The 14624-nt window shown below is 52.4% G+C and overlaps 1 protein-coding gene across 1 annotated transcript in view; it reads left to right on the forward strand.

The window, feature by feature from the left end:
• The window catches only part of GCN1 (GCN1 activator of EIF2AK4), an 82964-nt gene that overhangs the window by 34146 nt on the left and 34194 nt on the right, over positions 1 to 14624 (forward strand). The window contains exons 23-34 of the mRNA XM_014588973.2: positions 44 to 157; positions 251 to 449; positions 1506 to 1661; positions 2085 to 2263; positions 6669 to 6749; positions 7061 to 7204; positions 9132 to 9259; positions 9429 to 9618; positions 9813 to 9883; positions 10753 to 10918; positions 11253 to 11447; positions 14159 to 14405. Coding sequence (XP_014444459.1) covers positions 44 to 157; positions 251 to 449; positions 1506 to 1661; positions 2085 to 2263; positions 6669 to 6749; positions 7061 to 7204; positions 9132 to 9259; positions 9429 to 9618; positions 9813 to 9883; positions 10753 to 10918; positions 11253 to 11447; positions 14159 to 14405 — 1870 coding nt within the window. The remainder of the gene's footprint in view (positions 1 to 43; positions 158 to 250; positions 450 to 1505; positions 1662 to 2084; positions 2264 to 6668; positions 6750 to 7060; positions 7205 to 9131; positions 9260 to 9428; positions 9619 to 9812; positions 9884 to 10752; positions 10919 to 11252; positions 11448 to 14158; positions 14406 to 14624) is intronic.

Genomic DNA, 14624 nt, shown 5'->3' on the forward strand with positions numbered 1-14624 from the left:
GTCTGTGTTCCGGAGGTGGGACTGGTTTGCCTCCCCCTCCCAGGAGATAAAGAGGAAGAAAGGCATCAAGGAGGAGGTGCAGCTGACCAGTAAGCAGAAGGAGCTGCTGCAGGCCCAGCTGGACAAGGAGGCGCAGGTCCGCAGGCGGCTGCAGGAGGTGAGTGGCCCCGCCTGACGTACTGGGGGCTCAGCCTGGCCCTGCCGCCAGAACGGACCCCGCTGACCCGCCCTCCGGTGACTCTGCTTGCAGCTTGACGGGGAGCTGGAGGCAGCGCTGGGACTGCTGGACACCATCCTGGCCAAGAATCCATCCGGCCTGACCCAGTACATCCCTGTCTTGGTCGACTCTTTCCTGCCCCTGCTGAAGTCCCCCCTGGCTGCACCCAGGATCAAGAACCCCTTCCTGTCCTTGGCTGCCTGTGTCATGCCCCCACGGCTCAAGGGCTTGGGTTAGTTGGTGCTGTGTGAGATCTGTAGGGGTGGCCTGGGGTGGTTTGGGGGGCACATGCTGACCTGACCCGCTGGACTTTGGAATTCTGGGTGGAAGCAGCTCAGGAACCTCAGCCAGAGGTGCTCAGCCTTCTCCCCATGTTACACTTGCGCCTGTGCTCTGGGGGCCGGGGCGTAGGTGCCGGCCGGTGCCCGCGCTGTCTGTAACCATCTTTAAGACACAGAGGTCTGCAGGTCAGTGGCAGCGAGGATGGTTTGGTGTAGTGTGGTCAGTCAGTGCAGCCCAGAGCAGCCAGAGGTCTCCGTAACCTTTAGTTTTCTGTTAGCTCTAGAGACACTAAGACCAGACGGAGTGCTGACAACTATGGCCTTACTTTAAGGGTTGCTTAATGGCTTCCTTCCTAGTCCCGATACTATGTTCCCATGGGTGAGGTTGGAACATTCCAACTCTGGGAAGTGTTCTGAGTAGATAAATCCGTTGGTGCATGTAAAATGTGACCTGGCTGCCAGGGCTTATTGCATAGGAGGGGAGGCCCTCACAGAGCTTTACTCTTACTCATAACCCTGGGATGGCTTGCGCCTCCTCTCACACACTTTGAGTGTCCAAAGGGCTGTTCCCTTTCTCCCTACCCTCTGGCACTACCACAAAGATTCAGTGAGGGACCAACAGTTGGCATAATGGCTATGTCACTGGACTCCCATGTAGTCAACTGTGGTTCGAGTCCCGGACCCAGTGGCTTAAACTCACGCCAGGCACCTGTGCGTGCATGCCTAAGATCCTGAGAGGAGAATGGAGGAGAAGGGAATGCTGTGTGGCCATCTCCCCTGGGGGGTAATTTCTCGCTTTCTATCTTTCTGGAGAGCACACATGCCCTATAACAAAAACTTCTCCAAAACAAGAAAGAAAGAAAGGCGATTGGGTGAGAAATTAGGGTGAGGACATTGGGGCAAAGCAGAAGATGAAGTCAGGGGTGAGGTGTCCCTGCACTGGGCCCCTTCTTGGTGCTAGGGCTGGATTCTGCATCTCCATGAGAGCCGTCTTCCCTTTGACGCAGGCACTCTGGTGAGCCACGTGACTCTGCGCCTGCTGAAGCCAGAGTGTGCCCTGGATAAATCCTGGTGCCAGGAGGAGCTGTCGGTGGCTGTGAAGAGGGCAGTGGCGCTGCTGCATACCCACACCATCACCAGTAGGGTGGGCAAGGGTGAGCCAGGTAAGGGACAAGCCAGGACCGAAGACACAGGCGGGATGCACTGGAGCGAGGCGGTCCACAGAAGCTACAGTAGTCTCTGGGCTACCGGAGCCTGTGGCTTTGGTTTCCTATCCGAAAGATGGGGATGAACCAGGTGGAGGATTTCAGAGTCCAGTGCTGGGGTTCTATGTGTCTCACCCCATCGAGGGTTCTTAGGACTGGCATGTGCTTCCCTGAGCACACACATTCTGACTCTGGGCAGCCTTTGGGGCAGACACAGCGCTGGCTTTAGACTGAGACATGTGACCGGATGTCATCGTCCTATGCAGCCAGGCATCATAAAGGCCCCAGCCTTCTCTCCGCCCACCTGCCTGTGCACGGAAGCGGGTCGCATACTGTGCTGCCTTGCCTGCTGCTGCAGGGCATGTTCTCTTGTTCTCACAGATGCCGCGCCCTTGTCCGCACCAGCCTTCTCCTTAGTCTTCCCGTTACTGAAGATGGTGCTGACCGAGATGCCCCATCACAGCGAGGAGGAGGAGCGCATGGCCCAGATTCTCCAGATCCTCACCGTCCACGCCCAGCTGAGGGCCTCGCCTGGCATCCCACCTGGACGTGTGGATGAGGTGGGCAGGGGACAGGGCTCTCCACACTTTGTGACCCGTGGACAATCCTCCTGGGAAGTACAGGGTGTGTGTCTATACCCACTGCAGCCACATGCATAGCGTAAGTGTGAGTGTGAGTGCATGTTTGAGTGTGAGTTTATTAGACTATGAGTGTGAGCACAAGTGTGTTACAGTAAGAGCGTGTGTGCAAGTGAGTGACTGAGTGCAAGTATGTGAGCGAGTTTGAGTATGAGTACATATTTGAGTGCATGTGAGTGCACGCTTGGGTGAGAGTGAAGGGTGAGTGCGCACTAGGGTGAGTGTGAGGGATTTGTGTGAGTGCAAGTGACGGGTGAGTGGGAGTGCGCATTTGGGTGAGTGAGTGAGTGAGCACTTGAGTGAGTGCAAGTGTCAGTGACTTGGGTGAATGCGAGTGAGTTACTTGGGTGAGTGTGAGTGACCTGGGTGAGTGCACACTTGGGTGAGGGCAAGTGTGAGTGACTTAGATGTGAGTGTGAATGACTTGGGTGAATGCACACGTGGATGGGTGCGAGTGTGAGTGCACACTTGGTTAGGTGTGAGTGACGCGTGAGTGCACACTTGGGTGAGTCCATTTGAGTACACTTGGGTGAGTGTGCACTCGGGTGAGTGCAAGCGTGACTTGGGTGAGTGCACATTTGGGTGAGTGTGAGTGCGAGTGAGTGAATGACGGGTGAGTGCACACTTGGGTGAATCAGTATGTGCACTTGGGTGAGTGCGAGTGTGAGTGACTTGGGTGAGTGCACACTTGGGTGAGTGCGAGTGTGACTTGGGTGTGAGCATGATGGGTGAGTGCATACATGGGTGAGTGTGAGCGTGTGACTTGGGTTACTGCAAGCGTGAGTGACGGGTGAGTGTGTGACTTGGGAGAGTGCGTGTGAGTGACTTGGGTGAGTGCTAGTGTGACTGGCTTAGGTGAGTACACACTTGGGAGAGTGAGTTGGGTGAGTGCAAGTGACTTTGGTGAGGGCACACTTGGGTGAGTCAGAATGAGTGTGCACTTGGGTGAGTGCGAATGTGTGACTTGGGTGAGTGTGAGTGACTTGGGTGAGTGCAAGTGTGAGTGACTTGAGGGAGTGCACTTGGGTCAGTGCAACAGTTACTTGGATGAGTGGGCGTGAGTGACTTGGGTGAGTACATGTGTGACGGGTGAGTGCATGTGAGTGACTTGGGTGAGTGTGAGTGATTTGGGTGAGTACGAGCATGTCACTTGGGTGAATGCGAGTGACTTGTTTGAGTGCGCACTTGGGTGAGTGTGAGTGACTTGGGTAAGTGCGAGTGAATGACTTAGGTGAGTGCAAGTGAGTAACTTGGGTGAGTGCAAGTGTGAGTGACGGGTGAGTGCAAGTGTGAGTGACTTGGGTGAGTGCGAGCTTGAGTGTCTTGGGTGAGTGTGTATTTGGGTGAATGAGACTAACGAGTGAGTGTGAGTGCCAGTGACGCATGAGTGCAAGTGTGAGTGATTTGGGTGAGTGCAAGCGTGACTTCGGTGAGTGCGAGTAATGACTTGGGTGAGTGTGCAGTTGGGTGAGTGCGAGTGAGTGACTTGGGTGAGTGAGCATGAGTGACTTGGGTGAGTACGAGCATAAATGACTTGGGTGAGTATGAGTGTGACTTGGGTGAGTGCTCACTTCTGTGAGTGCGAGTGTGAGTGACTTGGGTGAGTGCGCACTTGGGTGAGAGCGAGTGTGAGTGACAGGTGAGTATGCATTTGAATGTGACGGAGTGTCTTGAGTGAGTGCGAGTGTGATTTGGGTGAGTGCGAGTGTGAATGACTTGGGTGAGTACATTTGGGTGAATGCGACTGAGTGTGAGCATGAGTGATGGGTGAGCGAGCGTGAGTTGGGTGAGTGTTCATTTGGGTGAATATGACCGTGAGTGATGGGTGAGTGTGAATGTGACTTGGGTGAGTGGGCACTTGGGTGAGAGCGTGAGTGACTTGGATGAGTGCTCATTTGTGTGAGTGTGAGTGACTTGGGTGAGTGCAAGCATGAGTGACTTGGGTGAGTATGAGTGACTTGGGTGAGTCCAAGCATGTGAGTTGGATGAGTGCAACTTTCAGTTACTTGGGTGAGTACGCACTTGGGTCAGCGAACGTGAGTGACTTCAATGAGTGTGAGCATGAGTGACTTGGGTGACTATGAGCGAGAGTGAATTGGGTGAGTGCGCACTTGGGTTAGAGCGAGCGTGAGTTACTTGGGTGAGTGCGAGCATGAGTGACTGGTGAGTGCGAGCATGACGGATGAGTGCACACTTCGGTAAGTGCTAATGTGAGTGACTTGGATGAGTTCGAATTTGGGTAGGTGTGTGAGTAGGATGAGTGTGAGCATGAGTGACGGGTGAGTGCGACTGAGTGACTCGGGTGAGTCTGAGCATTTGACGGGTGAGTGCGAGCATGAGTGACTTGGGTGAGTGCGAGTGTGAGTGACATCAGTGTGCACTTGGGTGAATGTGAGTGTGAGTGACTTGGGTGAGTGCACATTTGGGTGAGACCAAGCATGAATGACGTGGGTGAGTGTGCACTTGCGTGAGTGTGAGCGTGACTTGGGTGAGTGCGAGCATGTGACTTTGGTGAGTGTGAGTGACGGGTGAGTGTGAGCGTTAGTGACTTGGGTGAGTGCGCACTTTGGTGAGAGCGAGCGTGAGTGACGAGTGAAAGCAATCGTGAGTGACTTGGGTGAGTGAGCATAAGTGACTTGGGTGAGCGCGCACTTGGGTGACAACGAGCATGAGTGATGGGTGAGTGCGAGCGTGAGTGATTTTGGTGAGTACGAGCGTGATGGGTGAGTGCGAGTATGACTTGGGTGAGTGTATGTGGTGAATGCGAGCATAAGTGACGAGTGAATGAGCGTGAGTGACTTGGAAATGTGAATGTAAGTAATGTGGGTGAATATGCACTTGTGTGAGTGTGAGCGTGAGTGATGAGTGAGTGCACATTTGGGTGACTGCAAGTGTGAGTGACTTGGGTGAGTGTGCACTTGGATGAGAGTGAGCATGAGTGACTTGGGTGTGTGCAAGTGTGAGTGACTTGGGTGAGTGCGCATTTGGGTGTGTTCGACTGTGAGTGACTTCGGTGAGTGCGAGTGCGTTGGGTGAGTGCACACTTGGGTGCATGTGAGTGAGTGACTTGGTGAGTGCAAATGTGTGACTTGGGTGTGACTGAGTGACTTGGGTGAGTGCGAGTGAATGATGGGTGAGTGCGCATTTGGGTGATCGCAACTGAGTGACTTGGGTGAGAGCAGGCGTGACTTGGGTGAATGCGAGTGTGTGACTTGGATGAATGCTCATTTGAGTGAGCGCGACTGAGTGACTTAGGTGAGTGCGAGTGCAAATGACTTGGGTGAGTGCAAGCATGAGTGATGGGTGAGTGAGCATTTGGGTGAGTGCTAGCGTGACTTGGGTGAGTGTGCATTTGGGAGAGTACAAACGTGAGTGATTTGGGCGAGTGCGCACTTGGGTGACTGCGAGGGTGAATGACTTGTATGAGTGTGTACTTGGGCGAGTGTGAGTGACTTCTTTTTCCAACTAGATTCCATCTCAAAGAGCATTAATATTGTCAGTGATGGGTGAAAGGATGGTACCCTCCCTTTTTTTTCTTTCTTTTGGTTACAGGACATGTGTATTTGCAGGGAAAGACAGAGTGAAAGTAGAAATCACCCCCCAGGAGGGATGACCACACCACAATCCCTCCTCCTCCATTCTCCGTTGGGAATTTTGGGCATGTGCGCACACATACCCAGTGTGTTTTTTCAAAAACAGGACTCAGACTGCAGAGTTGGCCATGTGTGATTCAGAGCCTTAGCACCATGCTATTTGCTGTCTATTTTGCGTTTTTTTATTTACTTGTAGAGTATCTTTTGTTGTATTTATGACCCATGTGTATTTCAGTCTGAATTTTAAGTAGGTTACAGAATATCTTTTCTTTTTTTTTTTTTTTTTTTTTTTTTAAAGAGAGGTTTTAGCTCTAGGGTGCAATGCGCCCACTGGAAAGACAGAGACAGAGAGAGAAAGCAAGAAATCACCCCCGGGAGGATGGCTGTGCTACGATCCATTCTCCTGGAATTTTGGGCACACATGCACCCATGCCTGGCAAGAGTTTGAAGCCACTGGTTTAGGGCTCAATCTACGGTCAACTACATAGGAGTCCAGTGATAGAACCATTACGCCATTCACTGGTCTCCAGAATTTATTTATCTTTAGGATCACGTTGGACCAGGCTTAGTGCCTGTGGACTTAGTTGTAAACCCAGTGAGGTTTTTGTGGTGCAGTCAGTCATGTGATCCAGAAACTTTCCCTGTGGGTGAGAGGGTACCTCTTCCTTGGCTACCAGGCTGGGTTATAGGCCTCCCAATGGCCTCGCTCTAACTTAGCTCCCCTTGTCTTCCAGAATGGTCCAGAGTTGCTGCCTCGCGTGGCCATGCTGCGTCTCCTGACTTGGGTGATCGGCACGGGCTCGCCCCGCCTACAGGTGACATGGTTTTCAGTTGCCTGTTGCTGTGACAGTTCGTGACCCCCACCTCAGATCTTGGCAGGGGTCGAGTCCTCTCTCAGCTCTTACTTTGGGACTTGGGCAGAATGGCTGCTTTGGGGAGCCAGCCTGACTGTCCTCCACTGGCGAGAGCTTTCCTGTAGGTCCTGGAATTGGGATTAGAGTTCTAGCAGTGTTGTGGGGTGGGTGGTCCCATTCCAGGTCTCTCTCCGGGCCCCTTGTCCCCTTGCTGGCCCCGTTGCAGGAGGCACCTTGCTGAACTGAATCCAGCGCATGGATGTCCTCCATAGGTTCTGGCCTCCGACACCCTGACCGCCCTGTGTGCCAGCAGCAGTGGCGAGGAGGGCTGTGCCTTCGCCGAGCAGGAGGAGGTGGACGTGCTGCTCTGTGCCTTGCAGTCCCCGTGTGCCAGCGTGCGGGAGACCGCACTCCGGGTGCGTGCCCAGGCCCTCGCGGGGCTGTCAGCAGACCTGGTCCCTCTCTGCAAGTACAGACGCGTGATGGGCGCTTTGCAGACTCCCCCTGATGGGGGAGACCTGGAAGCCAAGAAAGCAGTCACAGGGGTGGGTGGGTTCTTTCTAAGAAATGGAAAGGTCAGCTGGCGTCATGATCCTTCACTGTCTGTTATTTCTTTACTTTGGAAAACTTCACCTAATTCCCAATCTCCAGTGGCTCATGGTGCTTGTGTAGACGGAGCTGCCTCGCAGGCTTCGGTCCCATACCTGGCTTTTCTTGGTGACTTTTAGACCAGAAGCTGAAGTATCATCTTGGAGCGATAAGTCAGTGGTTCCCCGATGCTGGCCTGTAGCCCCCTGCTACTGATACATGGTGGAGTTGTCACTGGCACTCGGGAAAATGTGGGAGAGGGCGGCCATGTGGTGAACCTCTTCAAAGCCAGATTCTTTCAACGCAGGGAATGCACTTTTTCTGGTGCATCCGAACTTGTACTAAATACTGCGGTGTCCCTTTATTAAAAAGTCAGACTCAAACTGACAGTTGTACAGCAAAGCCCGACATTTGGATCTTTTGAAGTTTTTTCGTAAATCACAGAAATTACTACATGGCTGTAGTGTAGCTTTTTAGGTAAAAGGCACGTCTCATTGGTGCATTTCTTACTGCAGATGGCTGTGAAAACGTGAGTCAGCATTGCATTTCTTACACAGGTCATGGTAACTTGTAGAGTAGAACATAATCACTTGTGCTATGTTTTTAACTTTCTAAAGCACCTTGAAGACAGTGAGTGTTCAGTGGTGAAGCATCCTCTATTGAATCACCCTCAAAATTTTTGCCAAGATCTAAGTTGATAACTTAAAGTCAAAAAGTAAAATTTTAGTTTAATTAGGACTTGGTGCAAAAAAAAAAAAAAAAAATTGTTTTCTTCTCCCCTTCCCCAAAGGTATACGCAGTTATATCACATACCCAAAAGGCACCATGATGAAGATCATAGCTTAATACTTAAGGTTTTATACACACCAGTTCCCTAGTAAATGCTAATTTAACAACAAAATTAGACATGCCATTCATTCAAAACGTCCATGGCAAACAATCATTTTGCTTTCCTGCAAATAAAATTGTTTTATGCTGTAAGAAAACACACACAAGAAAACAATTTCTGAGGTTCCATTGTATTTATTTTAAACCTTTATGTTAGGGACCAGTACTTAGCATAATGGCTATGTCACTGGACTCCCACGTAGTCGACCGCGGTTCAAGTCCCGGACCCGGTGGCTTAAACTCACGCCGGGCACGTGTGCGTCCGTGCCCAAGATCCCAAGAGGAAAATGGAGGAGAAGGGATTGTGGCGTGGCCATCCCCCCTGGGGGGTGATTTCTGTCTCTCTTAATGTCATGATGGAAACATTCTCTGTGCTCTCTGTGGGGCCCTTAGCCACCTGTGACTCTTCAGCACTGGTATAATGTGGGTGGCACAACTGGGGAGCCTCCTTATAGTTCATGTCAATTGGTTTTTAATCACCAGAGGGTGTGTGTGCTCCCCAGAGAGAGAACACACTGCAGAGCACACACTAGAGAGGAGGGGAGAAAGCACTCCCTAATGAGCTGTGGTCACGCCGCCATCCCTTCTCCATTTCTCTGTCCTGCCAGGAGTTTAGGGATGCACGTACATGCACCCAGCCTGTTCTTTAAGCTGCCAGTCAGGATTAAAACTGTGGTCAGCCATGCGGGATCCGACTCCCTTAACCACTAGGCCACGGGGCCAGCCAGCCTGTTTGATTTAACTTTAAATGGGTGCTTTCAGCTAGTGGCTACATCCTGGACACAACAGGCTAGAGGGAGGTGAGGAAGCAGGTCGGAGGCTCCTCTGAAAGGCCATGCCTCATATGGTTCAATCCTACCGCCCTAGGGACTGATGGAACTCCACATGGTATTGCCAACCCCTGATACTGACGAGAAGAACGGCCTGAACCTGCTGCGGCGGCTCTGGGTGGTCAAGTTTGATAAGGAGGAGGAGATCCGGAAGCTGGCTGAGAGGTGAGAGCCAGCGGGAGGTCGTGTTCTGCTACGTCTTCTGTCCTCGTAGAAAGTAACTGAATCCTGTGTGCCCAGTGCCCAGCCCACAGCAAGGGATGGGTGGTCAGGGCCTGCGGGGCAGGTGCGGCAGGTCCTGGTCCGAGCAGCCTTTGCCTTTGGTCTGCTGCAGACTCTGGTTGGCGATGGGCCTCGATCTGCAGCCAGACCTCTGCTCCTTGCTGATTGATGACGTCATCTACCACGAGGCAGCTGTGAGGCAGGCGGGGGCCGAGGCCCTCTCGCAGGCGGTGGCACGGTACCAGCGGCAGGCAGCCGAGGTCATGGGCAGGCTCATGGAGATTTACCAGGAGAAGCTCTATGTGAGTAGCTGGTCCGGCCCCGATGTGGTCCGTGTGTTGAGAGGCTGGGTTGGACTCCACTTAGCCGAGTGGCTCAGGTTGGCTGGGACTGGTTTCCCCTCTCATGCCCTGGTGCCCAGATGGCTGTCCCTATATTCTCCACACTACCTGGGCTGGGGCAAGCACCAGAGCATTTACCAACGTGTGTGTTGCAGCGGCCGCCCCCAGTACTGGACGCTTTGGGACGAGTTATTTCAGAATCTCCTCCAGATCAGTGGGAAGCCAGGTATGACACAATTGTTCCACCATGTTCTGCTCCAAGCCGTCAGAGATGGGTGGGTGCTGTGAGGAGGCAGCATGGATGATGGTGCAGTGGAAGGAAAGAGGGAGCCTGCCCTTGGGGTCAGAGAGACCCAAGTGCTGGCTCTTCTTGGGCTAGCTGCGTGACGTTGGGCATGTTTCTGCGTTTCTCCCTGTCTGCACAAGGGCACAATCACAGAAACTCCCTTGCAGATTGGTAAGACTAGCTGAGTAAGAGTACATCAAGTGCCCGGTGCTCGTGAGTCTCCTGTGCCCTTGGAGCCCATGAGTAGCAGTTGGAGAATTAGATGTCTGGGAGCAAATGTGACCTTTGGAGATGCGCTTCTCACAGAGCAGGTGCAAAATGCGCAGTAGTGTCAGTTTTCTAAGTGGCTGGCCCTGCGTTCTCCACGCCTGTATAGCTCTGCGTGTCAGTGTACCATGACCTATGGGCCCGTCTCGGTTTCTTTCTTTTTCATCCCAGACCACTAGCCAGGGAGGGACATAGATTCCTTGTCCTGGGGTCTTCTTACTTCTTGTAGCTAAAAAGCATAATAGGGCTTTGCCATTATAGAACGTGTTCACTTCCCAGCCCTCTCACGTCAGACTCCTTTACCGCTCTCTTCTATAACCTGCCTTGAGGTAGAGGGTGAACGTTGTGCTCACACGTGGAAATGGAGCAGAGCTGGCCCCAGCCCCAGGTCTCCATGGGTGGTGGGCTCCGTGCCACGCTCTGCCCGTGAAGTGGTGTTCACTGCTGGCGAGCGCACGCCTTCTCGCCGACCGGCATCGATTCCACCAGCAGGCGAGGCCTCTGGCCGGCTCTCACCTGCTCACATGCTCCCACTTTCCCAGGTGTGGCTTGGCCTTGGCCTTGAACAAGCTCTCCGAGTATTTGGACAGCTCTCAGGTGAAGCCACTCTTTCAGTTTTTTGTCCCTGATGCCCTCAATGACCGAAACCCAGATGTCCGGAAGTGCATGTTAGACGCAGCCCTTGCGACGCTCAACACCCACGGGAAGGTAAGAGGATTTCAGCCAACTGAGCAGATAGGGCCAGGCTGTGGCAGAGGTGGGCTGAGTGTGCACACAGATGCCAAGTGCCAGTCATCCTGGCGGGGCACTCACCACTGGTGGAACATTTGTAATCGTTGTGAGTCAACAAGACTGTAAGTGTGACATTCTTAGCAGACTGCTGCAGTCCCACCAGAGAAGTGGACACCCTGCCAGCTTTGCTGGCTGGCTTGTGAGCATACCTGTCCCAGAGCCAGGCTTGGGCTTGGTCCTTGGCAGAGACCATAAGCACCCTGTCCAGCCTGTACAGTTGACCTGAGACCTTTGGGGGTTGACCTTCCAGGAGAACGTCAACTCCCTGCTGCCGGTATTCGAGGAGTTCCTGAAGAACGCACCCAACGATGCCAGCTATGATGCCGTGCGGCAAAGTGTGGTGGTCCTGATGGGCTCTCTGGCCAAGCACCTGGACAAGAGTGACCCCAAAGTGAAGCCCATTGTGGCGAAGCTCATCGCAGCTCTCTCCACCCCATCCCAGCAGGTAGTGCCATCAGTCCGGGGCCCAGAGTAGACCTGAGTATGGATCAGCGTTGGGATGCAGGGTTAGTGCAGGGTGGCCAGGAGCTGGAAAGCCCTGTTCTGTGAGGAGCCGTCCCCGCTTCCTGGACAGGGACTGGCTTATATATGAGAACATTCCTGAAAAGGGGGCTGCTTTGTTACTTTGTTCTAATAGACCTCCTAGATATTTTCATTTCTTTTCTTTTACTAACCCTGTACTGGGGATGTAAAGGTTAAAAAAAGAGAAGATGGTTCCCCCTTATGTCAACCTTTTCCTGTCCCTCCTGCTGTGAGTTACATGTTGAAGGTGTTTTTGTAAAAATATTTCTTCCATGAGAGAGAGAGTGTGTGTGTGTGTGTGTGTGTGTGTGTGTGTGTGTGAGAGAGAGAGAGAAATGCAACATTCCCAACAAGGTTTTGACACCACAACCTGCTCCAGCCTTTAGTCAGCCCAGATCATGAACCACCACGTGCCCACATACTCAGGCAAGTCTTTGTACTTGAACCAAGAACCTTCCGATGTGAGATTGTCTCGCTTATGTCCTCTTCTTTTTTTTTTTTTTAAAGGGAGATTTTTGCCACAGGGCGTGTGTGCTCACCGGAAAGGCAGAGAGAGACAGAGAGACAGACAGCAAGAAATGACACACACCCCCCATTCCCCCCAAGGAAGATGGCCACACCACAATCACTTCTCTTCCATTCTCCTCTCAAGATCTTGGGCACACACACACATGCTCCTAGCGTGAGTTTTAAGTGCCGGGTCAAGGACTCGAATTGTGGTCGACTACATGAGTCCAGCGACGTAATTATTATGCCATCAGCTGGTCACTCGTGTCTTTTAATGCAGTAAGCCACAGTGGAAAGGAGCTTCATTTATTTTATTTTATTTTATTTGCAATAGGGTGCATGCACTCACCACAGACAGAGACATAGAGAGAAAAAAGGTGAGAAATCATCCCCAGGGAGGATGGCCATGCCTCAGTCCTTTCTCCTCCATTCTCCTCTTGGGATTTGAGCACACACACACAGACGCCCAGTGTGATTTTCAAGCTGGCATATCCAGGACTAACCACACAATCAGCCATTTGGAATCCTGTGCCTTAACTACCACACCACCTGCTGGTCTCTTTTTTCTCTGTTTTGAAGAACATATTTTGTCTTTTTCTCTGATTTGCATTTGAACTACCCAAAACATCCACATCAATCCCATGGTGTGGTCAGTAAGGTGTGAGAAAACCCAGCCTGGGGACCAGCAGTTAGCGTAATGTCTATGTCACTGGACTCCCATGTAGTCGACCGCGGTTCGCGTCCCGGACCCAGTGGCTTAAACTCAATCCGGGCGCGTGTGCGTGCATGCCCAAGATCCCGAGAGGAGAATGGAGGAGAAGGGATTGCAGCATGGCCATCCCCCCTGGGGGGTGATTTCTTGCTTTCTGTCTCTCTGTCTCTCTCTGTCTGTCTGGCGAGCACACGCGCCCTATAGCAAAAGCCTCTCCAGAAAAAGAGAAAACCCAGCCTGCAACTGGGTCTCATGCAGGCACCTGGGAGCCTTAGCGCTTTGCTGCTAGAGTTGGGTGTAAGAGCTGTGGCTGGCAGTCAGGGTCTAGTGACACGACCCGTATGGTCCTAATCCTCTAAGACCTAACCCGACTGTCCTATGATGTCAGCAGGTTTGGAAACTGAAAAACCCAGGCCATTTTAAAAAAGAATTATTTATTTAATTGTATTATTATCTTTTTTTTTTTTTTTTTATTAGGGAAGTTTTTGCTATAGGGCATGTGTGCTCGCCAGAGAGAGAGAGAAAGAGAAACAGAGAGACAGAAAGCAAGAAATCACCCCCAGAGGAAATGGCCGTGTCGCAACCCCTTCTCCTCTGTTCCCTTCTTGGGATTTTGGGCACGCACGCACATGCACCCAACGTGAATTTTAAGCCACTGAGTCCAGGACTCAAACCGTGGTGGAGTACACGGGAGTCCAGTGACGTAACTATTATGCTTTCTGCAGATCTCTGTTATCATTTTTATAATTTAATTTTTTTTTAAAGATTATTTTATTTAGTGTTATTTATTTTAATTTGACCAGAGAGGGAGCAGGGGGTGGGGGCAGTGAGAAAGCAAGTTGCCAGGTCCGGGAATCGAACTACGGTCAGCCATATAGGAGTCCAACACCCTTAACCACCATGCCACCTGCCAGCTCTGCCTATTATCATTATTTTTAATTCACCAGAGACAGAGAGAGAGAGAAAGAATGTGAGAAAGCAATCTGCCAGGCCCAAGACTCGAACCGCAGTCGGCCATGTGGGAGTCCAGCCTCTCAACCACCATGCTACCTACCTGCCCTGACCCAGGCCATTTTTATGCAGGTCCAGTGGTACGCTTTTCTCTGAAGACCTTCTTTTCTGATTGGCTTCAGTCTTGGGAGTTTAGCCCCATCCATGAGGCCTGCATTCTTTGTTTAGACCGGAAGTAGCACCCATTAGGGCTGGTGCTCTTGCCACCAACAAATCATGGTGTGCACTCTGATGATGCATGTGTGTTAGGAGAGTGTGTAACACACTCGTTGCTTCTCTGACACCCTGTGACACCCACGGGCAGCGTCTGAGATGGGGTTGAGGACCTCTAGTGGTGGGTGCTGCACGGTGCTGTCAGTCACCCAGGCTGGCCGCGGTGGGACTGCCGGCTCTCCGCCCCCCAGGTCCAGGAGTCTGTGGCCAGCTGCTTGCCGCCTCTCGTGCCAGCCATCAAGGAGGACGCCGGAGCAATGATCCAGCGGCTCATGCAGCAGCTGCTGGAGTCAGACAAGTATGCGGAGCGCAAGGGGGCTGCGTACGGGCTGGCAGGCCTGGTGAAGGGCCTGGGCATCCTGTCGCTGAAGCAGCAGGAAATGATGGCAGCGCTGACCGATGCCATCCAGGACAAGAAGAACTTCCGCCGGCGAGAGGGTGAGCATCGCTGAGCCTGCCGCTGCCCACTGGGCAGTCGGCCCTCACACTCCCAGAGGAGGGAATCGGCCTTTCCTCCCTGCTGAGGGGCTGGTGCTTGCTGCGTGCTGCATGGGGGCGGCCGTGGGTGCCCCTTCCAGCAGGTCCTGCCAATTTGGTGCAGGCTTTCTCATTCCTTTTTTTTTTTTTTTTTTTTTTTGGGGGATTTTTTCTTTTGGG

This window comes from Tupaia chinensis, unplaced genomic scaffold (genome assembly GCF_000334495.1).
Source record: "Tupaia chinensis unplaced genomic scaffold, TupChi_1.0 Scaffold000320_1, whole genome shotgun sequence".
NCBI classification, from domain to species: Eukaryota; Metazoa; Chordata; class Mammalia; order Scandentia; family Tupaiidae; genus Tupaia; species Tupaia belangeri.